The sequence below is a fragment of the Diadema antillarum genome, unplaced genomic scaffold, assembly GCF_040938485.1.
Source record: "Diadema antillarum isolate AM-2024a unplaced genomic scaffold, OU_Dant_1.0 seq00000039_RagTag, whole genome shotgun sequence".
In the NCBI taxonomy this organism is placed as follows: domain Eukaryota; kingdom Metazoa; phylum Echinodermata; class Echinoidea; order Diadematoida; family Diadematidae; genus Diadema; species Diadema antillarum.
This window is the reverse complement of record NW_027271151.1, coordinates 290,546-318,517: the sequence shown is the minus strand read 5'-3', so window position 1 is coordinate 318,517 and position 27,972 is coordinate 290,546. Positions and strand designations below refer to the sequence as shown.

Here is a 27,972-nt window from a genome sequence, read left to right as displayed (position 1 = left end):
AGCTGTGATATGTAAGCAACACATATAGAAACACTCAAGTGGGGAGAAGGAAAATCTTTAGTGATGACACAACATGCTTCAATGTTAGACACTTACGAGGATCACTCATTTCCCTTGTAAGAACAGGTAATGATGGCTCTTCATCACTCTTGGTCAAGTCTTGAACAGGTCTTTCTTCCATTTGAACTGATGGGGGTGCCACATCCTGCTGCATTATTTCGGACACCAACTGATCTGTAGGCCCTATGTCATCACCAGATGAGCCAGTCACACTTGATGTGGCAAGAGGTGCATTCAAAGCTGCTGGTGCAAAGAGTTCTGGAGGAATCTGTGCCTTATTTTCCTGTGAGTTGGCATTAATGGTGTCCAAGACAGTTGCTGAGCCAGAAGGATCTGGAACTGATGAAGATGCCAGAGAGGGTGGAGGAAGAGATTGAGCAGATTGTTGATGCACTGAAGACACAGCTGTATCTGTCATCCCAGTATCTCCACTGCAAATTGTGTTACTTATCTGTTCTACTGAAGGTATCTGAGATGATGGCACTATACACTTACTTTGAGCGGAAGGATGAACCACTTCTTTGTCAGAGAGAAAGCCAGACTCCTTCTCTTTACACATGCCTATTTCTTCTGTAACTGCTGGAAACTGATCTGCAATTGTTGATGGGATCACTGCTGGTACAGGAACAGATGACAAGTCAATTGTATCACTTGGGACCTCTCCAGTCATGGTGACAGAATGAGCAGCAAGAGTGCTGACACTAACTGGCACTTTGACAGAGTGGTCTGAGGGGAGGATTGCACTGAATTCAGCCTCTGTTGCTCTCTGCACAGGTTGACATCCCTCAGGAGAGTCACTGATGTCACTTCTCTGCTGTACCCCGGTCTGCTGAATGGCACTGTGTGTTTGCTCCAAGATATGGGATATACCTTGGCTTACTTGTTGGGCTAGTACACCCCCTTCAGCAATGTTCCTATTATATTGCTGTGCTTGGGCACCAGGTGGGTTGCTCTGTAACTGTCTGTGCCCTCCAACAGGGCTACCTACAGATTGTTGCAGTGCACCAACAGATGGTACCATGCTATGAGGCACAGAGCCAGAACTTTGCATGGAAGGTATCATATGCTGTCCCCTTGAACCTAGAGAATGTGCTGACAATTGCCCTTGTTGATTTTGCACTGAGTTCTGTTGCTGCAAATTTGCTGGAGCTGGTATAACACCACTAACAAAATGTTGAGACATTGTGTGTTGCCCATGGAGATCCATCAGGCCAGATGGAAGATTAGGAGAGGCATGTAGTTGTCCAGAAAATTGATCCTGATAGGGTAACTGATGTTGTGACTGCATGTTTTTCACAATGTGTGTTCCATAAGGTGCATATTCCCCGACAGGCCCCATCAGCCTCTGAGGCATGGACATCAGAGACCTCATGCCATGGCCGCCACCGGCCATGACTTCACCTAAAACTGTTGGTGAATGTCTTCTTTCTGTTTGTGATGGCGGAGTTCCAGCTCTCATTACTGAAGACCCTTGCATCATTGCTTGTCTCAAACTTGAAGGGGGTGTTCCAGATCTTGGTGGCGTCAATGACCTCCCACTCGATGATCGTCTCCTTCTTTGCTTCAATGCTGGAAAATCAATGGTATGTTGAGGTGGCGGCTTTATTTCTTCATCATGAATGCGTGGAGGACTTAAGCCTCGAATAGCAGATGTTGCCAATTTGGTAAGGTCTGCAGAGTCTGGTATACTGCAGAGTGCCTCTGCAGGTTGTAGAATTGGCATCGGCGAAGACACTTGTGGTGCTGGTGCTGGAGATGGTGATACACTGGAAGGCTCAGAAGTGATGGGTGATTGTTTCTCTGCAACACTACACTGCCTGAGGAAGACAACTTATCTCCAGTAGCAGTGCCTGTGCGACTACTTGCTGACTTTGCTATAGAGCTCAGCAATGCACTAGCACTGCTGTATGAATTCAAATTTGGGGCAGGCGGTGTGATAGCATGTGACCTCTCTGACTGGGGACTAATGCTTCTTTGACGTCTCAAACACTTCTCTGCAGATGAAGATTGTGTAGATGAAGATTGTGTATCAGATGACACTCTCGCTGTTTCACACTGACTGTTGTCATCATTAGCTATACTTGATACACCAGAAGGTGGAAGATTAGCTTGAAGCGCTAGTTGGGAAGAATGTCCTGTTTTGTTGTCCTGCAAATGGCTCTTTTGAGAATCAGCTATGTCAGAAGCAGAAGATAAATCTGAAAATGATAGAGCTGGTCCCAAGGGCAATTCCGTTCTCTGCTGGTGTGCCTGTAATCCTTGGTTACCAGTTTGTTGAACAGGGGAAGTGTGCATGGTGGGAACATGAGGTAATGTGGCAGGCACTGTTGGTATTGATTGCACAGGCAGACTTGATGTTACTGCTCTATTAGCATCTGTTCCCAAGGAGGAATTGCCGTTGCCAGCCAGTCTTGGCATTTGGACAGTTGAACATTGCACCTGGCTAGCTGCACCACCATATGGCTTCAATACTGGCATATCATCTTGCTTTGCTTCACCATCTGCAGCTTCATTCTTTGTTGCCGTATCTTGTGTGAACACACTTTCATTTGTGACTCCTCCTTGTGGGGCATTTGTAGGGAGTGATGTTGAAGGAAATGACTGCGTAATCACGGTTTTCAGCAAATTATCTTCTTTCAGTAAGTCTTTAACCTCTGATCTAGGTTCAACACCCATTCCTTCTGTTCTGCTCTGCGCTGAAAGAAGATCGCAACTTTGATCTGCAACCTTTGCACAACTATGTGGTGGCAAAAGAGAGGGGAGATGACTTCCTGCCAGAGTTTGACTGGAAACTGATGAATATGGTGTGGATACATTTGAAGAATGTGCCAGTGTAGATGAAGCACTCACAGCTCCAGTGGGAACAACATTAATTTCACTCAGTAGGGCTTTAAGTTGTGACTTGTCATCTTTCTTTTCTGTCTCATTCAGTTCTCCCCCTTGAGGAATACAGGACAAGGGATGGATTGTAGTTGATAAAGAAGGATCCCTTGGGTTGTCTGCCAGCTTTTCCATAAACAGAAGTCCTTCTGCTGTCATATTAGCAGATGGTTTAGCACTGAGACCTAAGGGCCAGTTCAGTGGTGGTGGAATGTCACTTTGTGAAGGTACCTTTGGCAATAAATTAATAGTGTTTGGAGGGGTAGGTAGTGCATGGGCTGATGTCATTGGAACTTTATTACCCTGCATGGCACCTGGAAGTGACTGTTGACTAATCTTTGTAGTTGGCTGCCCCTGAACTCCATGCATTTGATCAGCAACACTCACAGAACTAAAGCTCATGTGATGACCAAGTTCTACCATTTTATCCATAGTTTTACCCCCTTCAATCAAATTTCCTTGTGTCTTTGTAAGGCTCCTACTAGAAGGCTGGGATATTTGTTCACTCTCTGTTGTTAACACAGGATTGACAATGCCTCCATCAACACCTGTAGGAAGTGATGGTCTAGCTGCTGATCCCATGTTTTGTCCTGATGAAGTAGTAACCACAGGAGGAGCTGCCAGGCGTGGAGGAGGTAGGGATATCATCGGATTGGTTTGAGTGCTTCCTATGAAAGGATGTACATAGCTTTGTGATGAAGTACCAGGCTGGCCAGTCCCTGATGTATAGGTGGGCAGACCACGAAAACCTCTTTGGAAGGGCAATCCAGCGAAATTGGAACTGGTCTCTTGTTTGTGGGTTTGACCACCACTAATAGGATGTGATATGTTTCCAAGCAGTTCTCTTGTGCTGGGAGGTGGTGGTGGTGCTGGTGGATTTGGGCTCATGGGGGAAGGTATTGAAGGGCTTGGATGAGACAAGAGTTTTGTTGTGACTGTCTGTAAGGACTGCTTACTGCTCTGATCAGCTACAGTCTTTTGGGCTGTTGAAACTAGCTTGTGTTTTTGCTCTTGTTCCTCTTTAGCTTCCTGTGCTATCCTTGCTGCCATGGCAAAGGTGTCTCTCTCAGCTTCTGTCATAGATGCCATTGCAGATTCTTCATCAAAGGAATGGTCTTCTTCTAATTTAGCCCCAGGAGAATCTGAGGTGTCAGTTCCCTCAGTGTAACTCTTAGTTGGTTGCTCAATCTTGGAAATGTAGGATGTAGCCCTTACTGATGGAGCTGTAGCTGGAACAGTTGATGTTAAATTTCCAGGTGTGACAGACCTTGGGGCAACTGATGACACCTTTGACGGTTCTGCAGTAATATGAGGTGATGTGATAGATTGTGGCAAGAATCCAGGCTGAATCCTCATTGTATGTGCTACTGGACCAGAATATGATGTTTGAGGCCTTGTCCCCATGCCTGATGGTGTTTGAGACCCTGCTGCCATGAGAGCAACTACAGATGGAGGAACAGGGGGTTTTTGACTTCTACCAAGATCATACTGTGGAGATAAACCAGCAGACATCCGTGGGGAAGGACCTCCTGGTACTGCATGGGGGTCTGATCTTGGGCTTGGCTGACTTGCCAAATTTGGTACAATTTGGCTTGGCAGGGACACAGGGAATCCAGCAGTAGTCGATAAGGTGGTTTTATTTGATGATGTTAATACAGAGGATGTACTCTGTGGAGTTGGAATAATCTGCCCCATGTGAATGGGAGGGGTACTAAATATTGGTTGTGGATACGACATGGAATAAGGAGGAGTGCTGTGAACTTGCGAGTTACTTGATGTCTGCTGCAAGAATGGTGGATGACTAGCTGCAGAGGATACCTGGGAAGGTCCTGAACTTGAAAATATGTGTTGCAACTGTTGATGTTGCTGAGGATTCAACTGTTGAAACTGGGAATGCTGGACCTGTTGCTGGCTATGCAACTGCTGTGCATGCTGCTGCTGCAGCTGCTGTGTGTGATGGTGGTGCTGCTGCTGCTGCAAATGATCATGCTGCAATTGCTGCAGTGCTTGTTCACTAAGTGTAGTTGTCACATCACTGGAAGAGGCAACCACAGATGTTCTTTTGGACTTCACAATCTCCTCTGAAGAAAATGAAAACTGTGTTGCAGTGATGTCACTTTGCAGTAGATTTACAAGGAGAGGGCTGGTCAAGGATGCAGTAGCTGATTTCTTTTGATGCTGACCTTGCAGGTGGGCCAGTGCAGCATGATGAGCTGGTGAAATACTTTGCTGTGTTATGGGGAGTTGAGCAGTGGTGACTTGTCCAGGAGCCACTTGTGATGAAGGCACCTGTGTTTGCGGGGACTGAGGGAATGTCATATCAGACTGTGCAACATGAGGCTGTGGCAGCTGGCTAGGTTGTGTCTGCGTTCCTTGTGACACAGGCATCCTAGCCATTGATCCCCCAATAAAAGAGAATGTTGATGCAGTATCTGTTACCTGAGGTTGAGGATGGTGTGAATGAGGATGTGATGGTTGTAATACTCCAGATTGCACAGGTGTGTTTGGACTGATTGGATTATTCACAAGACTAGGTGGCAAAGCAAGATTTGATGGCTTGCTCTGGTTGAGAGATTGAGGAGGTGGATTGTTCATTGTCAGGGGATCAGGCGGCATCAGAGGCGGTGGCAGAGGAATTTGTGGACCCTTGGGCTGTGATTTCTTCTTGCTTTTACGCTTCTTTTTAGGTGGAGCAGGTGGCTTTGTCTGTTGAACTGGTGGAGGAGGGCGTGATGGAATGCCCGCCTGTTGCATATTTCCAATTGTATTAGGCTGGGACTGAGTCATACCAATATCCATGCCTTGTGGGATACCTTGATGAACACTAAAAGGAAGCTGTGTCTGCTGCTGCTGTTGCTGCTGGTGTTGTTGCTGCTGCTGTTGGTGAAATGGTGTTTGATTCCACTGCTGTGGCTGTCCTCTTGGCTGGAATCCAGGCAGTGGGCCCCATGGGAAAATGTTCCCTGATTGGTTATCTTGCATCATGCTACTTGGGGGAAGATGAGTATTTGGTGGAACACCATGTCCCTGTGCCAGACTGACCATTGAACTCATCGGGCTAGGAGACATAGACTGCACGGTTGGGGTATTGGGTCTTGGAGGAAAGGTTCCTCTCTGCTGAAATTGACTTCCATTAGGACTAAATCCCCGTACCATACTCTGTGGAAGAGGAGACTGAGAGGGTGTGATAGCATTGCCATGCATTCCCATGGGACCCGGGGATGGATTGACTGTCACTCTAGAGGTTATAGTTTGAGGAGGGCCACTCATGTTTGTCCCAAGACCTTGATTCTGATTTAGTGTTGCAGGAAATCCAGTATTTTGATTAATAGGGGTTTGTTGTTGTTGCAACTGTTGCTGCTGGTGGATCTGTTGATGCTGTGGTTGCTGAAGTTGCTGATGGTGCTGTTGTTGGTGGTGCTGCTGTTGATGTTGCTGCTGATGCTGCTGTTGGTGAATTTGTGGTTGCTGTGGCTGAATCTGATGATGTTGCTGTGGAATTTGATGTTGTAAGTGAGCTGCTGGTTGCTGTGGAGCTGCTGGTGGTGGAGGTGGTGGCGGTGGTGGACCAGTGTTGAGTTGGATAACATCCCCATTTTCAAGTTGTACAGAAAGAATTCCCAAGTTTCTAAGAGAGGGGTCACCATTTTGTGCCAGTGAACGAAGGTGAGTAGCAGCATGGCGTGGTATATTGAAAGTGACCTTGATACTGTTCCATGGTTCCACTTTGTGCAGTGACAGTGAGTCTGTGAAGAGAATTGTGAAATGTCAATTGTCAATAAAGTAATTAAGCAATCTTGTAAGTTCTACTAAGTTTTCTGTGTCATGAAAGATATATTTCAAAATGTTACTACCAAGGTCATCAATTCAGCACAAGTATTTAACAATTATTCCTAAGTTCACAAGCATATTTCTATCTTGGTCATGTAATAGAATGTAACATACATGTACTATCAATGTCATACTCAGATGCAGACATTAGAGCATAGGAGTTCCATCCTATCCAAGATTAATTGATGGATACAGTACTCTCTGCGTAATCGGGTATCGCTTAAACGGGTACTCCGTTTAATTGGGTAGTAATGTCAAAATCAGTTCCAATGCACATTAAAATTACCTGATAATCGGGTTGCCTCTCTGCATAAATGGGTAAATAATTTTCTTCTAATCTAATTTCTACCCACATTTTATCGCAGATATGACACTTTAAGATATCATGAAAGTCAAATTTTCCACGGCTAATGGCATTCTCTGCTTAAGCAAAGAAGACGATCATTTTGGGAGTGATTAAAAATGAAAACACATGTACCAGTACCGACTTGCCACACGTAAACGAATATTACACATGTAGCTGGCACTCACAATTGCACAGACAGACAGGAGTTGAACACACTTCACTTGCTCTCCGAATGTGCCTTACAAGCACGCGTGTTAAGCATACAGTGTAGGTGTTTGGTGCAGGGTACAATGCATGTACATGCACATTATGTGTGTCCAATGTGAATGAGACGTGTTCTTCTGTTAATAGGGTACTGCGTTTAATCGGGTAAGAAACGCTCTGCCCGAGCCTACCCGATTATGCGGAGAGTACTGTACCATCCATCTTGGAAATGACAATTAAACAAAATTTAATGCCAACATGGGGAGAAAGTTGAATTTGTCTTTTATGCTGGCAAGACCAATAAAATGTGAGAAAATGACATATAATGGATATTTATTAAAGTAAGCTTGCACTTTCACCTTTCATCTATCACTTTGACAAAAAGAAACAAACAAACCAAAGGCAAGAGACCCAGTGGTTCTAGCTCTCACCCAAGTGTCAGAAATTCACCTTCCATGCATTTCTGCACAGATTGCCGATTAATTTGACTATGTGTATTCAAGAAGATAATGAAAATGTGAAAATTGGCAATCACTTTGACCCTACCTTACTGGGTCTCAACAAGATTACCCCTGGGTCTGACATGAACAAACTTAAAACAGCATTCACAAGTATGCATACTTATAGCACCTTAGCTCTATCATTTCAGTCTTTATGGAACATTTTTAAAGATTTTCTAATTTGGGGGTTCTGGGCCCCCCTGAGGGCCACAAGGTGGGGCATGGTGCCCATTTGTATTTAAATATCTCCATCATCCTAGCAATAACACCGGCCAAGTTTGGTGAAAATCTGTTAACCCATTGAGGACGGGCTGATTTTGCTACAACACGCATTTCCATTAGACACCTGCTCGAGTATACTTGGGACTCGTCTTCAACGGGTGAAGGGATTTTCAAAAATAAGCTGAAAACTTAAAATGTTTATAATGCATAATGAGCTTTACATGCCTCACGCCAGGTGATGAATGCTAGTATCAGACTGTCTTGAGCTTTTGGCTCAGTTGAGCTAAAATCTCCCAAACACAACTGCATTTATGCAAAGATAAATGGTTTTGATCACATGACATCCAGGAGCAACAATGCAGTCCATCTTTTTCTCACCTGTCTCAGCTAGAAGAGAAAGCTCCTTAACTAGCCATGCCAACTTGAAAGGCAGTTCAGGGTCATTGTAGTGGCCTTTGCAGGTCAGCACAAGTTTTTCCAGAGATCCCATCCTTGCTTACACTTTAGATGAGCTGGTGTGATTAAATTGGAAATTATAATTACATTTGATATGAATACAATACAGTGACATGATGTACAAATAGTTAGATTAACTGGGTTGGTCAAATACCACTTAGTGATTGGCTAAACACAGTCACGTGATGGAGGCACATTGGTTATGTTTGCCCATGGGCAGAACATTTTTGTAATGTTCTCCCATGGGAAAACATTTTCACGCAACAAATGACAAATGATACCAAATGATTGAACGATCATATTTTTCACGCAATCGACAGGATAAATTTGCCTATTCCATACAATGTGAAAAAGCAGATTTGACTAACCCATTAGTATGTAATATAACAGATGATGACTTTTGTTGTCGGGAACATGTACCACACGTTCCACCCTCATGGTTTGAAATGCTATTTCGGGAGGCTATAAGTCCCTCGACTTAACCTCCCTCAACAGCATTTCAAACCCTTCGGGTGGAACATTTGGTATGTTCCCTCCTCCCGCCAGTCATCATCTATATAATGTGTGCCCCCTGTCTTCATTTCATTTCATTTGTTTAAATCAATCCTGGCCAAAAGGCTGCCACCTCTGAATCTGCCACAAATTTGAAAGTACATTTATTAAGGTATTCATATGTACATTGTGTTTATTCAGAGCATTTCTGGTTTTATAGAATATTTTGATAAGATTCTCAAACTTGCAGGTTCTGGGTAAGTGGGGCATGGTGCTATTTGTAAAAAAAAACCACACACACAATGTATGTATTTTATACATAGCAAAGCCATAACACCAGCCTAGTGTATACTATTTGACCATGCATTTTCATGAAGAGAATGACAATGTGAAAACTGGGCCCCAATATGGTCTCCCGCAGGGTCCCAAGGGGACACCCATACATCCACCATGAACAAACCTGAAATTATAGTTACCAATGTACTTGCTCATAACAAAAATTCAGCTCTATCACTTCTGGTTCTTGAGAAGAAGATATTCCAATATTACCGGTATATTCCTTAATTTTGCCGCGGGGGGGGGGGGGGGGGGGGGGGGGGTATTGTGTCCACTGAACAAACTGAGATCCTATTACTCTTGAGATGCTACACTTTGTACTTGGCAAGTTTGGTAGAAATCCACCATGGGGTTTTTCAAGAAGAAGCTGGAAATGTAAACAGTAAAATTCAGAAAGAATAATGGATGTCGCACAATGAATAATCACAATAGCAGGCGTGAGCGAGTAATGTACAAAGGAAAGTTTGCTGTGTACACTGCTTTTCTGCCTTTCTCTTTCTTTTACATTATGTGTTCTTTCTAACACCCAACCATCCAATGTTTAGTGTTGTGTACAATGATATGACTCTACTGCCCCAAGCAGTTGATGATATACATGTAAGGCTCATTCTCATTGCAAAACATTGTGACACCGAAAATTGCAATATTTTGAGCTTGATATTCACTCTGAAATTGAAAATCACAAAACCATAAATATTGTGAGTTGGGCACATGTATGCACAATTGGAATGTGAAATTTGTTGCATATAAATATGTTACAATAGCTTAATCAGCTTGCTGCATATTTCTTGCGTAGGAATAAAGACTCGACATAATATATCACAATTTTTCTGCAGTTTACATTCTCATCTCAGTGCTAAAACATCAGACAAACCCGAAAGAAAGTTAAAAGAATTACACTCCAGCTGGCATTTTTTTTTTTCAGTGCTGTTCTGGCTGGTGTTTTGTCCAATTGCTTGGCACCTTTCACCCACACATGATTTTCAATTATTGTAAAATTTCACTGTTGCATTTTTGTCTGTACATGTTGCATAAGTTGCACACTAAGGCCCGAATTCACGAAGGTGGTACAATTGAAACCATGGTTTAAACCATGGACAAAGACCACAGTTTTGTATAGGGCATGTGTCGCATGGCCTATCTCATTACGAAATCAGTCATTTCGTCGATTTTGTCGATGAAGTGTTCATTTAGTTACGAAATGTTAACATTATGTCGACAAAATGATAATTTCATTAACGAAAGAATTTGCCTCAACAGCTTTGCGAAATAGCAGTGCTAATTGCCTATTGAAATGTGTATTCTGAATGAAAAAAACTCAGAGAACGCTGTTCATGCCCTGTATCTGAATAAACCATGTGTAACAAAACCTTGAACAATGAAAGGCGAGTTTCCTGCTATCAAGGGCAAGCAACCATCATTCTTTCTTCATCATTGATAGCAAGAATCAGTGAACGTACGCAGTGACGTAATAGGATGGTATTGTTGGAGAATCAGCATGATGTCTGCTAATTTGTACAAGGATTGTTCAGTTCTCTTTTGTGTGTTAATGTCAGGGATGCTATTAAACTCACTTTATCTCTTACAAGCTATCGTCACTAAGTTAAGAGGTAAACTTAATGAAAGGTTAAAGGTTATCGCGAATCAGTTCTTCTGGCTCTAGGCTTTTATATGATAGCATACCATGAAGCTTTTTATCATTCACCTGTCTAGAAAAGGTGAGAATGCACCATAATCGCAATCATCTGGATTTGATAACATAGTGATACACTGTACTCCTTTTTTTTTTCATATTTCCACCAACCAAGATCAAGGTCATTCAAAAAGAACAGTTCCTTTTCACAACGTACAGAATATGTTTGTTGCATGTATGTTTTCATAGGTCATCTCTCGATGTATAATAGGCATTGATTGTCTTTTTTTTTTTCATACTGCGTTTCCTAATAAGTACCTTGAGGGGAAAACCCGATAAAATGTTCATCAAGGAGGAATCATATGACATGTAAACTAGAAATGTCCATTGCTGCGCAACGCAGTTGTATCCCCCTGCACTAGCAGCAGCTTTTGCTTCATCTTCAAACATAAAGGTGAATATTATGAAGACTAGACGCAGCTTCACAAAACAATATTTATGTACTGTATATAAATTAGAGTATAATGCATCTGTAGGCCTATACAAAATTCAAAAGTAACTAGAACTATCACTTATTGTGATTGATAGACCTCTATCCACAACTGAGGGAATTAGCTCAACCAGGATTGATTTTTTTACTTTTTAATGGAAAAAAAATTGTTACCATGGCAATGCACTGTTCAGCAGTGAATAAATGTATTGCTCACTGTTAGTCACATGTCCCAGATCTCAAGTCAAGTGCTCAAAAACTGAGTGAGCAAGATAAATAAACTGAAGATTTCTACGATTTTCATAAAAAATTGTGTTACCATGGCAACACAATGTTGGACATTAAGAAAAAATGAGGTTTGCGCAACTATATATCATAGCAGTCACATGTGCCAAATTTCAAGCAAAATGCTAAAAGGCTGACAGGCTTAGTTGTATTCACAATATCAGTATATCATTTTCATTCCAAATATACTGTCACCATGGCAACACATTTTCAACACTGACAAAAGATAATTTTTGCACATCTAGGTGTGAATGTAGAGGTAACATGTGCCAAATTTGAAGCCACAATGCTCTAAAACTGAGAGATTTAGGAGAATCGAAATGTTTGTGTGATTTTCATTTAAAATACACTGTTACCATGGCAACACGTTGTTTAAACAATGATGAAATATGAAGTTTGCGTATCTCTGTACTATAGTGGTCGCATGTGCCAAATTTCAAGCCAAATGCTCAGAGACTGAGGGAGTTACCTGAATCCACAATACTTGTGTATGATTTTCATTCAAAATATCCTGTTACCATGGAAATGCATTGATCAACAATAACAAAAGATTAAGTTTGCACACCTACGTACCATAGTGGTGAGGTGTGCCAAATTTCAAGCTAAATGCTCCAAGACTGAGGGAGTTAGCCGAATCCACAATATCTTTGTATGCTTTTTGGTGAAAAAATGCTGTTACCATGGCAACACATTGTTCAACACTAATGAAATATTCAGTTCGCACATCTATATGCTATAGTGGTCATATGTGCCAAATTTCAAGCTAAATGCTCAAAGACTGAGGGAGTTAACTGAATACACAATATTTTTGTATGATTTTCATTCAAAATATGTCGTTACCATGGCAACACATTGATCAACAATGACGAAAGATTAAGTATGCACATCTCTATACTACAGTGGTCACATGTGCCAAATTTCAAGCCAAATGCTCAAAGACTGAGGGAGTTACCTGAATTCACAATATTTTTGTATGCTTTTTAGTAAAAAATGCTGTTACCATGGCAACACATTGTTTAACATTGACAAAAGATTAAGTCTGCACATCTATATGCTATAGTGGTCACATGTGCCAAATTTCAAGCCAAATGCTCAAAGACTGAGGGAGTTAACTGAATCCACAATATTTTGCCTTTCATCAAAAAAGCTCACTGGATTCCCCCCAAGAATAGAGTTCCCTCCCTGGAATCGTACGTACATATCGAAGCTGTCTCATCTCAAGTCCACTCTGCAGATACCCTCGACATGGCATCACATGACAATCTCCCTAAGGAAGAACGCCAGGCTCTCTCATCTCTCAAAAACAGGTCTGACATCATCATCAAGCCCGCAGACAAAGGATCAGCTGTTGTAGTAATGGACCGCCAGCAGTACATTGATGAAGCCATGAAACATCTCCGCAATCCTTCCCACTACACACTTCTTGACTTTGATCCCACAGATAATTTCTCCCAACAGATCCAGTCGACACTAGATGACATGAAGGAACATGAACACCTCACCAAGAAGGCTCACAAATTTCTCTCCCCCGTTAATGCCAAACCTGCCCGATTTTATCTCCTCCCCAAGATCCACAAACCTGGCGATCCCGGTCGTCCCATCCTCTCTGGAAATGGTTCCCCAACAGCGAACATCTCCCTCTTTGTTGATCACCACATTAAACCTCTTGTCTCACTCGCACCCTCCTACATTCATGACACACCAGACTTTCTCAGGAAACTCGATGACATCAAGGACCAGATACCCGAGACAGCAATCATCGGCACTTTCGACGTCTCCTCTCTCTACACCAATATTCCCCACGATGAAGGTATTCTAGACTCCTGTGAGGCTTTGACTTGCAGCGGCCATTCCAACCCCCCCATATATATCTGACATCAAATCCCTCATGTCACATGTACTGACGAAGAACAACTTCACATTCATGGACAAGCACTGCCTACAGGTGTCTGGCACAGCTATGGGTACCCGGATGGCTCCTTCCTTCGCCTGTCTCTTCATGACCAAGCTAGAGCAGAAGATGTTAGATTCAGCCCCCTGTCGTCCATGGATTTGGTGGCGCTACATCGATGACATTTTCTTCATCTGGACCAGGGAGGAGGAAAGCCTCCATACTTTCATTGACCACATCAATTCTTTCCACAGAACCATCAAATTCACTTCTGATTTCTCCCAAGAAGAGACCAACTTCCTTGATGTCACCGTTAGGAAGGAGTCTAACCATGTCACCACCACTCTCTACACTAAACCCACAGATACCCGTCAGTACCTTCACTCAGCCAGCTGCCATCCCCGCCACTGCAAAACCAGTATCCCTTACAGTCAAGTCAAGCCCTCAGACTTTGCCGTATTTGCTCTGAGGATTCTGAGTTTTCTTTCCATGCCAGGAACCTGAAGAGACATCTTGCAGCCAGGGGCTACGGTACCAGGAGAGTTCAACAAGCCATCAACAAAGTTTGTTCTCTCCCCAGATCTGAAGTTCTCAAACCGAAAACCAACAAGCAGGACATCACTGACAGAATACCCCTCGTGACCACTTTCCATCCCAATCTACCCTTTCTCCACAATATCCTTCGTGATAATCACCATATCCTTCACACCTCTGATCGTCTCTTACAGGCCGTCCCAGATGCTCCCATCCTGGCATACCGACACCCCCACAACCTCCAGGATCTCATCGTTCGTGCTGAAGTACCCTCCCTCACTGACAATTCTTCCTCTTTACAGCATGGCACATTCAAATGTTCAGCCAGTAGGTGCATCCTTTGTAGCATACACATCCACGAGAGTAACTCTTCCACCAGCAACTCTACCGGCCTCTCTCACCACACAAAGGGAAACATCACTTGTACTACCACTAATGTCGTGTATCTCATCACTTGCAGAGTTTGTAGAATCCAGTATGTTGGGGAAACCAAGACAACACTCAAAAGATGCTTCTATGGACACAGATCTACTGTCAACATAGCCAAGCTCGACACTCCAGTGGGCCACCATTTCAATCTACCCGATCATTCCATCACTGATATGACTCTACAGGGCATTTAATCTTTAGGCACCACAAGTCCAGACACAGTCAGAACCAGCAGAGAGAAGCTCTGGATGAGACGACTTCACACCATCCAACCCCATGGCCTCAACATCCAGGAGGGAAATGACTAACCACCATTATTTTATTATTACCATTATTATTCGCTTTTTCATTTTTCAATTTCATTTTGTTCTTTCTTTGCGCTTTTTTCCATTTGCAGACCCTTTTATTCCCAATTGATTCCTTCCTCTAGTCCGAGTCTCTTTTATACAGCCTTTTTCCACCTACACATACACACACACACACACACACACACACACTTGGTTTTGTTTGTTTATACATACTTGTGCTTATTATGCCTTGCCTGCTTATCTACATACAATGTACACAATTTTCTCTCCCCCAGTTTTTCATATGTGCTTTATTTTATTCCTTTTATCAATATCTTTTTCATTACTGTTATTTTATTGTCATTATTATTACTGTGTGTGTGTATACACTTTGATATGTTTGATCTCTTCCTTTTGTTGCCTCCTCCTGGTACACCTTCCAGGCCTCACTGTTTTCTCAGCCCCCCTCCCTTTGTTGTTGCTTTTTTCACTCTTTCCCTTTCTTTATCCCACTGGTGTTCCTTATCTTCCTTGATGTTGCCTCCCTATACATCCTTTTCCTTCTTTGGTTGCCCCCTTGATCCTCATGATCATCACTGACCCTCCTCTGCCTTTTGTCTGTCCACCCTCCTGCTCTAATCCCCCTCCCTTCACCTGTTGGGCTCCTTGCCCATGACCTCCCACCCTCTCCTTTGTTTTCTTTGTTCTGTGTACCCAGCCTGTCCCTGTCTGTTCTTGTTGTGTGAAGTCCTTATATGCGATTGCTTTCCCTGCTTGTTTGTCATTTTGCCTCTGACGAAGATTCTGCTAGGATCGAAAGCTCAGGCCCCTTTTGACTACTTTTTCCACAATATTTTTGTATGATTTTTCATTCTAAATATGCTGTTACCATGGCAACGCACTGATCAACAATGACGAAAGAGTAAGTATGTACATCTACATAACATAGTGCTCACATGTGCCAATTTTCAAGCTAAATGCTTAAAAACTGAAGGAGTTAGGTTCATCCACACATTTTTGTATGATTGGTAAAAAAAACAACTGTTGTTGCCATGGCAACAGATTTATCAATACACACATCAAAGGTGTCTTGCACAACTACACATTAAATTGGTCGCATGTCCCAAATTCAAACTGAATTGCTACAAAACTAGAGTAGAGAGAGTAGTTTGATCCACAACATTTTGTAAGATTTTTATGAAAATCTTCTGTTGCCATGACAATGCATTATGAAACACTAATAAAAAAAGATGTCTTGCACAGGCACAGCTACCTGTAATAGTGGTCGCACATGCCAAATTTGAAGTTAATTGCTCAAAAAATGAGAAAGTAGTTTGATCCACAAGTTTTTACAAAAATGTGCTGTTGCAATGGCAACGCATTATGTGATATTAACGAAAAAAGCGTCGTGCACATCTATCTTTGATAGTGGTCACACATGCCAAATCTGGGGTCAATTGCTCAAAAAATGAGAGTAGTTCAATCCACAACATTTTGCAGGATTTTTACAAAATTTGCTGTTGCCATGGCAACGCATAATAAGATGCTACCAAAAGAGGTATCTTGTGCATTTTCCTTTGACAGTGGTCACACATGCCAAATCTGGGGCTTATTGCTCAAAAAATGAGAGAGTAGTTCAATCCACAATTTTCATGAAAATCTTCCGTTGCCATGGCAATGCATTATTTGATACTGACAAAAAAGGTGTCTTGCACATCTACCTTTGATAGCGGTCACACATGCCAAATTTGGGGTCAACTGCTCAAAAAATGAGAGAGTAGTTCGATCCACAAGATTTTTTGCAATGGACCTACCACCCGGCCACCCGCCATCCAAGTGATTCCTATATACAGTCAACCTCGGATACCTCGAAGTCGTCGGGACTGAAGAAATTGGTTCGAGGTACGCGAATTTCGAGGTACGCGTACGTCAAATTTTCTTCGACTTATCCGATTTTTGTTGATGTTCAACATGGTATCTGTTACAGTGCCTACCGATTGTTTGTATGCTTGTCAATTGGATTTGAATCGACTTTAATATGAATGAATTGAATGAAAATCGATGTTCTTCTTTCATCAGTGTTTTCTGGTGGACAATTAAATGACTTATCACCATAAAAACAAAAAGAAAATACCGGTACGTAATCGAGTGCAAGACAGGGTTGCAGAACATGCGTGCTGAATGTACATTGTCGCGTCGGCGTAGGTACCCCCTCGATTACTTTTCGTTTTCCTCCTTTTCTCTCTCTAAGTCATCATCTCTTACACAATATCCAACACAAGAATCACAGTCTTAGCTTTGCAAGCTATTAAAATTTCGCACAACTATGGGTGTACATGTAGCTCACTAAGACTGTTTAGGGCTACAGGGAGCGACCGCAATGTCGCACCGCTACGCAACGGTCTTCCATGTGTCTACCAGCAGCACTCACAGTCAGCAGACGATACCGTTAATCATTTCCAAATGTAAAAGCAACAATAAGTTATTTATTTTAGTATTGTACGGAGCAGAATATTACTGTTATTCATTTCTAAATTTCCAAGCAAACATCCGACATTCGTTTTACTATCATACGGAGACCAATATTACTGCTGTCCACTTCCAAAAGTGAAATGAATTATCTGACAATCATTTTATCGTCGAATGGAGCTGAATGTTACTGTTTTTCATTGTTGAACGTCAAGGCAGATATCAGACATTTATTTTACCATCACACGCAGCTGAATGTTAGTGTTATTAATTTCGAAATGTATAATAGCAAATATCCGACATTTATTTTAGCATCGTATGGAGCAGAATGTTGCTGCTATTCACTTCCAAATGTAAAAGCAATCAAGACTGTGATATTTATTTTGGAATCTTCCGGAGCCGAATGTTCTTGCTATTTACTTTCGAAAGTAAAAGCAAACATCCGACATTTATTTAATCATCGTACGGAGTTGAATGTTATTGTTATTCATTTCTGAACGTAAAAGGGATCATTCGATATTCATTTTAGCCTATTCCGGAGCTCAATGTTATCGCTATGTACTTTCGAACGTAAAAGCAAACATCCGGCAGTCATATTATCATCGTACGGAGTTGAATATTATTATTTATTTCCGAACGTCAATGCAAACATTCAAAATTTATTTTAGCATCTTCTGGAGCCGAATGTTATTGCTATTTACTTTCGAATATAAAAGCAAACATCATACGGAGTTGAATACCATTGTTATTCATTTCCGAATGTCTAAGGGATCGTTCGACATTTATTTTTGTATCTTTCGGAGCCGAATGTTATCCTTGTTTATTTCCAAACGCAAAATCAAATATCTGACATTAATTTAAGCACCGTACAGAGCTGAATCTTACCGTTATTCATTTCCAAAAGTATAAGCAAACATCCGACATTTATTTTAGTATCGTATATATGGAATCGAATATTACTGTTATTCATTTCCAAAATCAAAAGCAATCATCTGACATTCATAGCAGCAACTTTCGGGGCCGATTGTTACCGTTGTTCATCTCCAAAAGTAAAGGCAAACATCCGACTTTTTTTGGTGGCCCGGCGTGCGTTTTGGTGGCCCGGGCCACTGTAAGTGTCGAGCCCTGAATAAGTGCAGCACAGTACATGAAGGATGGGCTACTTGAGTAGTGAGTAATATTGCAAGATCAGAAGGATTACTTGAGTAGTGAGTAATATTGCAAGATCAGATTCCGGCTGTGGCTTCTGAGGACATTGCTATTACTGTAATCATAAACATTTACCGAAGAGGATTGTTCGCATTAAAAAAAAGCGAAACAATCTTAGGGGGCCTTGACGATTGTGCTAGAAAAGAAAAGAAAAAAATACCGAAAACTCAAAAAAGATTCAAGTCAAAACAGGGGTAAAATACATGATGATTTTTTTTTTTTGGTCTGAAAATCGTAAAGCATATTATTCCGTTACTTCGAAATTTATCAGAATAAACTGTTGTTAAATCATATCTATACTATTCTTTATTATGCTAGGCCTATACTTCCAGATCATATACCACACTATTTTCATAATCGCATTGCTGGAAAAAAAAAATATTCAGAGCTTGCGTTCTCGGGGGAGAATTAATGAAACAAACTTCGTGAAAGGAAAAAAGTAAAAAAAAAAAAACACTAGCGGGAGATTGATGTTTGGACAGTGGACCGTGATTAATGCCAAAGATATATGACTGTCAACACCTAAGCAGGTACGCCACGATGGTTAAGAAATGTACGCGCACGGCATGACTATCACGATCGCAAATCAAAACAGAGTGGTCAAAGAAAGATGATGGGCAGAGCGTAGTGCTATTGTAAGCACTCCATTTGCACGGCTGCTATATGCATACTGTGTACGTGTGCAGGTACAGTAGGTGTTGGGGATTTTCCTTGTCTGCTGTGTACCGGGTATTTCTTTGAGCGCACGATCGTTCTGGGGCTCAGAATATTTACAATCGAGTGTGAAAAGATTTGTGACATGTCTTCGCTGTCCACGCGCGCTTCATCGGAAATGCTGAGTGATGTTTGCAATTCTAATTCGAGCAACGTGCTGGGAAAAACAATAAGTTAATTAAGATCGGGACATGAGATTTCCCTTCGAGGTAACCGAACTTCGAGTTAGTTTTTTTCGAGCTACGCGAATTTTAACACACGAAAACTCCATAGGAACAATCGGGACTTTCATTTTGCCTTCGAGGTAAGCGATATTCGGCTTATCCGAGTTCGAGGTATCCGAGTTTGACTGTACCACCATACACACTATGTGTGGGCGGGGGTATAATTATATCTGAAGATATGTCACGTGCATGTAGAGTGGCTACAGGATAGCCGCTAATGCCCCAGTCACACACTTGCTCAAACAATGCTTTGCGTCTGGCGTCACATCGTAAAAAGTGTTATTTTTAAATGGACTTTTTGGATGCAACAATGGACGCAGAGGATTGTTTGAGTGACTGTGTGACTGGGGCTTAAAATGTGATATTTGACCATGTATAAGGAACATCAGTAGGAGCATCAAAAACTGTGGAAGAGTAAACTATGATGTATACTATATATAATCTGCAAGAAGTCAGTCTAAAATATAACTGTCAAGTGCATGCAAGACATATAATGCGACATTTGACCTAAAAAGATGGAACACTGAGGCAGTACCAGAATACAAGGCAAGTACCAAATTGTGTCTCGCCCATTCGCGTAGAAGAAATTCATTGACCCGCCGATGACCTTCGACCTTGTAATGACCTTCAACTCTCCAAGGGATATTTACCATCCAAGTTTGGTCACAAAAGGACAAAGGGATCAAAAGTTATGAGCCATAATCAAATCGCGCCGTAAAAACTAAACATTGGGCCCTAAATGTTTGTTGATCCCTGTCTGTGACCTTTGACCTTGTGATGACCTTCAACTCCCCAAGGGACATCTACCATCCAAGTTTGGCTACAAACGGACATATATACATCAAAAGTTATGAGTCATAATCAAAATGCGCTACAAAAAGTTAACATTGGGCACAAAAAGTTAACATTGGGCCCTAAAAGTTTGTTGATCCCTGTGACCTTTGACCTTGTGATGACCTTCAAATCCCCAAGGGACATCTACCATCAAAGTTTGGCCACAAACGGACATATACATCAAAAGTTATGAGTCATAATCAAAACGCGCCGTAAAAAGTTAACATTGGGCCCTAAAAGTTTGTTGACCCCTGTCTGTGACCTTTGACCTTGAGGTGACCTTCATGTTAGGTAAAATGTGTAACTTTGGGTGCGTTTATAAGATTTTTCTTCACAAACAGTGTTTCTAGGTCGAAAAAAATCTTATAAACGCTAACCGTGATTTGAAACAGTGTTTTGAAACACTGTTTCAAATCGCACAAAATAGTGCGTTTCAAAACAGTGTTTCTGTACAAACAGTGTTTCAAAAATCTTATAAACGCGACCGCGATCTCAAACACTGTTTAAATGACATCACAATGCCTTGCGCTTACCCTGTTTGACCTTTTGCCGAGGAAAAACTGCGCAGAGTGAGTTGCGCAATGGCACAGTCTGAGCGAGAGCTTCAACACGCTCGGAAAAAAATCTTATAAACACGAAAACTCCATAGGAACAATCGGGACTTTCATTTTGCCTTCGAGGTAAGCGATATTCGGCTTATCCGAGTTCGAGGTATCCGAGTTTGACTGTACCACCATACACACTATGTGTGGGCGGGGGTACAATTATATCTGAAGATATGTCACGTGCATGTAGAGTGGCTACAGGATAGCCGCTAATGCCCCAGTCACACACTTGCTCAAACAATGCTTTGCGTCTGGCGTCACATCGTAAAAAGTGTTATTTTTAAATGGACTTTTTGGATGCAACAATGGACGCAGAGGATTGTTTGAGTGACTGTGTGACTGGGGCTTAAAATGTGATATTTGACCATGTATAAGGAACATCAGTAGGAGCATCAAAAACTGTGGAAGAGTAAACTATGATGTATACTATATATAATCTGCAAGAAGTCAGTCTAAAATATAACTGTCAAGTGCATGCAAGACATATAATGCGACATTTGACCTAAAAAGATGGAACACTGAGGCAGTACCAGAATACAAGGCAAGTACCAAATTGTGTCTCGCCCATTCGCGTAGAAGAAATTCATTGACCCGCCTATGACCTTCGACCTTGTAATGACCTTCAACTCTCCAAGGGATATTTACCATCCAAGTTTGGTCACAAAAGGACAAAGGGATCAAAAGTTATGAGCCATAATCAAATCGCGCCGTAAAAACTAAACATTGGGCCCTAAATGTTTGTTGATCCCTGTCTGTGACCTTTGACCTTGTGATGACCTTCAACTCCCCAAGGGACATCTACCATCCAAGTTTGGCTACAAACGGACATATATACATCAAAAGTTATGAGTCATAATCAAAATGCGCTACAAAAAGTTAACATTGGGCCCTAAAAGTTTGTTGATCCCTGTGACCTTTGACCTTGTGATGACCTTCAAATCCCCAAGGGACATCTACCATCCAAGTTTGGCCACAAACGGACATATACATCAAAAGTTATGAGTCATAATCAAAACGCGCCGTAAAAAGTTAACATTGGGCCCTAAAAGTTTGTTGACCCCTGTCTGTGACCTTTGACCTTGAGGTGACCTTCATGTTAGGTAAAATGTGTAACTTTGGGTGCGTTTATAAGATTTTTCTTCACAAACAGTGTTTCTAGGTCGAAAAAAATCTTATAAACGCTAACCGTGATTTGAAACAGTGTTTTGAAACACTGTTTCAAATCGCACAAAATAGTGCGTTTCAAAACAGTGTTTCTGTACAAACAGTGTTTTAAAAATCTTATAAACGCGACCGCGATCTCAAACACTGTTTAAATGACATCACAATGCCTTGCGCTTACCCTGTTTGACCTTTTGCCGAGGAAAAACTGCGCAGAGTGAGTTGCGCAATGGCACAGTCTGAGCGAGAGCTTCAACACGCTCGGAAAAAAATCTTATAAATGCTCTCCTGACGAAACTGTGATTTGAAACAGTGTTTCAAAACAGTGATTCTAGGCACGCAAAATCTTATAAACACGGCCTAAGTATAACCACTCTTCCCTCCAAATTTGATTGATATTGAAGTTCTCAGTAGAGAGTTATTCAAGTTTTTGTAGCGTTACGGACGGACGACGGACGGACAGACGCCACAGGTGATCCCTTAGTCTCCCCACACCTCTGGTGGGCTCGACAAAAAAAATTAGGCAGAGTAAAGCAGATGTATAATACTCCTTACAAGTCTAAATGGAATCAACTGAAAAAAAAAAAAGGTGATTGCCGGAGAGGAAGCAAGACAAAAATGAAAATGTGATATTTGTCCCAATTAAAAAAAAAAAAAGGATCCATGAAAGAGCATTACATTAAGTTTAGACATGTATGTAGATTTGACCAAGATAGACCAGTTTCTGAAAAATAGAAGTAAATCAACACAGAATCAATATTTGAAGGCAAAAGTGGTATTCAAAGGAATGTATACTCGTAAGATGGGGAAGATAAGTTGACGAACATGTGGTTATGAATAGTTAATGAAACTAGAGCACTCGCAATCGAGCACATGTATCCCCCGAACCCATCTCCCATACTCCATCTGGATTACTTTTTAGGCCAGAATTTTGTATGTTATGGCAACTGTTGCAGGATACAATAAAATCACCGTGCGTATGTCTGTGCAGTCTTATGTATTATAAGTTGCCATTCGTTTGCATGTAATCCTGACTGAAAGGGTTAAGTTTTAAATCGACTCAATGAGAAGTTGTTACATAGACTGTAAACCTATTTTGACAAAAGACATGACTGTTTACATAGATTAATGAAATTTGTCTGTCTGTGCATGAAATTAAAAAGGTTCGCGCCGCTGTTCTCAGCCCATCTGCTCCCGCGGCGCTGCCAAGCTTGCTCTGGGGGTTGCTCGCTATGCGTCAATGCCCATTGGTATGCATGCATGCTACACAGCGCTAGCAGCCGACTCATTTTTTCAGCGCGCATAACAGACGCACATGATGATGTAATAATGGTCGGTCTCCCTCTTTCAAGTTCACGGTTACAAAGTGCGTGTGGCCCGTAAAAGCATGCTAGAATTACATGTAAAAAAAAGAAAAAAATATTTTTTTAATTCGAATATTAACAAAGTTTGTGAAGTGACAGTGTCAGAGATGCATTTTGGAGTACTTAAGCTTCTTATACGTGAAATTTCAGCGTTGGGCCTAACGTCAGTATGATTTAGTTTTTTGGTAATCATGTAGAAATGCACACCTACCACTCGCTTCGCCGTTTGTCAATAAAATTTTGTGCAGCTATTGGAGATGCTAAATTGAACCATATCAGAGAGTTTTCATGGAATTAGAAAGCCGAAAAGGTAAGAAAAATGAGAAATCGGAGTTGAAAAGTACGTCGGTCGCGAACATAGTCTCCGATGTAAGTAGTGCACCGATTTCGCAGAGAACGATGTCAACGATTATAATCGATTCTGGTAGTCTCTAATTAGCCGCTTACTAACAATATCGAACTTGACTCGTGCAATACGTGTAGCCCCTACTTTCTTTTTCATATTTTTTTCTTAATTGTTAGCTCACCTGAGTCGAAGGCTCAAGTGAGCTATTGTGATAGTTCTTTGTTTTCATTGCCACTATCATGATTATCACTATTCAAATTATTGATACAGATTATTCATACCAGGGTTTAGACATCGATCCCTTCTTTAAATATTGTGGCAAGTATTGATTTCATCATGACAAAAGTTGATAATAACAATTCAATTTGAATAGTGTTGAAGGGAATAGAATGAGGTTGAAGGAAAAGTGGAAGAAAATGGTTAGGCTATTACGGTATTAGGAGGGAGAGAGAAGAGAGAGAAAAGAAAATGAGAAGGAAGTTGAATTCAAAGGGGATTTGTTTCTAGTAATCTACATAATTTATAGGCCTAATTTAATAAATTAATGAGAATAGTATTACAAAAAGTATATGTTATGTTATACAATCATGTATTAATATGGTGGACTTCTCATAAAGTGCTCATTTTACCTAAAAAGAAACAGAATATTGAAATTGAAATAGTAATTTGTTTTTAATTGATAGGTTCATCTTATAGTAGAAAGTAATTGTCTTTATGATAGTATTTACTTTTTCCATTTCATTTTTTTAATTATGTATACAAAAACTGCAACCCCAGTATTTGCTTTTGTTTTGTAGTAAAAATCCATTTTATTGAGCAATATTCATGATGGATAATTCCCATTTTTTCATATATATTTTACTGACATTTTGTACACATATTAATTATCCATCCATCATTTAGTCAGGAAAAAATGTTGACAGATATACAGTCACACGCAGGAGAAAATTAACTATATGATAAAAAAACAGACGCATCAAGATCACTTTCTTTCTTCCACATTTTACTGTTGAGCCAACGTAATTATTGTGGTTAAACACCAAACAAGCCGCTGTATCACAGACTACAACGATCGATTATCATCGTTATATCGCTCTTCCACATAATCGATCATCCATCATGCTACACTGACACAGCTGTCGATCGGTGTACTTTTGAGTCAAAATTAGCTACTTTTCTTCTGTAATTGACTAGAGTAACTGCGGCAGTAAGCGGCCGTGCAGCTGTTCGCGGCAGGTACAACATACATGGTAATATACCGCTAAACACAGCATTGCACTGATACATGCGCACTATACTAACACACTAGCAATCAACAAAAACCAACCGATAAAATGGGCACGATCTCTGATGAAAGTGAAATTTTCTCACCTAAATGACAACATATCGCATCCAAAATAAAATTTCCGGTACTTCTTAACATAACAAATAAGGAATAATGGTCCAAAAAAACTTGATTTTTTGTCGTTTTCCCGATGTTCATGGATTTTGAAAACATATCCCCACGTAAAATAGAACTTTCGCGAGCCCATGTGGGCCGCCATTTTTGTTCGGAAAGAGGATGTTACCATCGAAAAAATTCAGAAAAACACGAGAAAGACATCAACAACACCGCCAGAATTACGATCTTGTTTGCGGCCAATGCATGTGCGCCCGCTATTTTCACGTGCTTTCACAATGGGAATTGGCGCTTACGCAATGTTCGCGAGACATGTGAAGGCGTTCAGCTAAAGATCGCGGAGCACGTGCGTATTGCATAGTGATTGTACATCGTGCCGCAAGCAGAAATACTACGTCGCATATCGCCCTTATCGGCGAGAATGTGCCGGGTTTTGCCCTGGTAAATCATGAAAACTGCGTTGGTCAATGGTAAATTTCTTTTATGAAAACAACTGCGTTAATGAATAATCTTGTCTATGATAAATGAAATGGTTGAAAATAATTTGCCAGATTTGTTTACAAGTTGGAAAAACCCTTAATAATGCTCAAGCTGCCGCAAACAGGATATTTTACTCTATGAAATTTCATGAAACCGTCAGATATGGTCCATCTTGACATTTCTGATAGCTACAAGAAGTTTTCATTAACAAATTAAGGAAGGAAATGGTAGGTATGCATGGTGTGCATTTCTACATGATTACCAGTTTGTTTGTTTTTTTGGTACCTAGAGTCTACTGTAGTAAACTTAGTCTTCTCATCCAGAAGTGACTATGCAGATAGAAATCTACTTAGAAAATTCATAACTTTTGAACGGATTGTCCGATTTTCCCTAAACTTTCACTGATGTGTTCTACCGTAGTTATGGGTAAACTCGGCCTAGCTGGTAAAGTCGGCCCCCAGCCCGCACAGTACAAGTAGCCTACGTTGAAGTAGTTGTACTGTGCGCGCTGGGGGCCGACTTTATCCGCTAGGCCGAGTTTACCCATAACTACGGTACTATACTACTAATATTGCTGCATTCACTCAATCCACATCAGTTCGGGAAACCCACTCACAAGGGGGGCCCCTCCTTATAAGTAACCCGTCCCCCTTATAAGTAACCCCCGGGGCACCCCTTATAAGGAGTCTCCACGCTTCTTTGCAATGCAACGCGAAAATGAAAGGACTGCGGCAATTCGCTTGATTATGTCCATAAAGCTTCACAAGTTTCCTAGTTACTCACGAAATTTGAGCAAAATCGGTTTGAGGCATCATATCTAAAATCATGGATTCAAATGCGATGTCAAACGACCCATGCGAATGCTGAAATGCGAGCGATTACTGGCGTGAGTGTCGCCAGGCGCGGCGGCTCGGCAATGCTTGAGTGCAGACGTGGCGACTGAGTACACGTGAGTGTCGCCAGGCGCGGCGGCGCGGCAATGCTTGAGTGCAGACGTGGCGACTGAGTACGTACTCAGTCGCCACGTCTGCACTCAAGCATTGCCGCGCCGCCGCGCCTGGCGACACTCACGCCAGTAATCGCTCGCATTTCAGCATTCGCATGGGTCGTTTGACATCGCATTTAAATCCATGATTTTAGATATGATGCCTCAAACCGATTTTGCTCAAATTTCGTGAGTAACTAGGAAACTTGTGAAGCTTTATGGACATAATCAAGCGAACTGCCGCAGTCCTTTCATTTTCGCGTTACATTGCAAAAAAGCGTGGAGACTCCTTATAAGGGGTGCCCCGGGGGTTACTTATATAAGGGGGACGGGGTTACTTATAAGGGGGACGGGTTACTTATAAGGAGGGGCCCCCCTTGTGAGTGGGTTTCCCGAACTGACATGTATATGAAGGTGAACTTGTCCATTAAGTGTCTGTAAATGGGTGCTTTTACTCTAACAAAGCAAAGGTTTATTAGCCGTTTTATTGATGAATGAACGATGAAAGTGCCCCTGCCAGAAATAGGCACCCTGCCGCATCCACAGCACAGCCACAGCACGGGGTTGTTACTCCAGACCTAGGCTAGCTAGAGTAAATTTAAATTAAATACGCTACAAAACATGTATGATGTATTTTACAATGGCTACTACAGTACTAGTTCTAGAGTCTACTAGAAAATTACGCATGTAAGTGACGACTAGAAATTGGTAAAATTTAAGTTTAACGTTTAAGCTAGCTGGGCCGGGCCATTTCAATTGGCATTGTCATCGGCATCTGTTCGCCGTTCGCCACTAGGTACTGTAACGTTAGACATGTAACTGCTTTTAGGTCTCGATGGCTTGTGCACCCCTGCCCTGGCCCTCCCAAGAACATGTCTTGCTCTGCTCTGCCTGACCGCTTTTAGTTTTACGTGAAGTAGAGTCGTCTTATTCGTGTTTTAATGCCTTGGGGCAGAGATGGGTGACAATACTTTCAACTCTAAATAGTACTAGCACTAGATCTCGGCCTATGTCACTATAAAATCATACCTCTCCTTATGTGAAGACCGTCATTTCCAAATTTTTCATCCGACAAAGCAAGATCATTTCGGTGCTGCTCACGTACGCCACTATGACCCTTGACACACGGCTAGCTAGAGGATGCAGCAGCGTAGCCAGTTGGTTGGGTAAAGCGGTTTCCAGTCCGCTTATGACATCACCCTCTAGAACTCTAGACTAGTAACATGTAACAGTTAGAACTTTTCGTTTTGTCGATGACGCTCTCGATTCATTTTTCAACGATACAGTGAAAGCAGTTACATGCACT

At 41.6% G+C, this 27,972-nt stretch overlaps 2 protein-coding genes and 1 pseudogene across 2 annotated transcripts; 2 read left to right on the top strand and 1 right to left on the bottom strand.

Moving 5' to 3' along the window:
* Window positions 1–27,768, bottom strand: part of LOC139725405 (uncharacterized) — a 41,980-nt pseudogene extending 14,212 nt beyond the window's left edge.
* On the top strand, window positions 12,981–13,610 carry LOC139725399 (uncharacterized). Its single transcript, XM_071636477.1, has one exon. It carries the CDS (start codon window positions 12,981–12,983, stop codon window positions 13,608–13,610), a length of 630 nt encoding a protein of 209 aa, XP_071492578.1.
* LOC139725398 (uncharacterized) lies at window positions 13,624–14,130 on the top strand. Its single transcript, XM_071636476.1, has one exon. It carries the CDS (start codon window positions 13,624–13,626, stop codon window positions 14,128–14,130), a length of 507 nt encoding a protein of 168 aa, XP_071492577.1.
* Window positions 27,769–27,972: the final 204 nt, after the last annotated feature.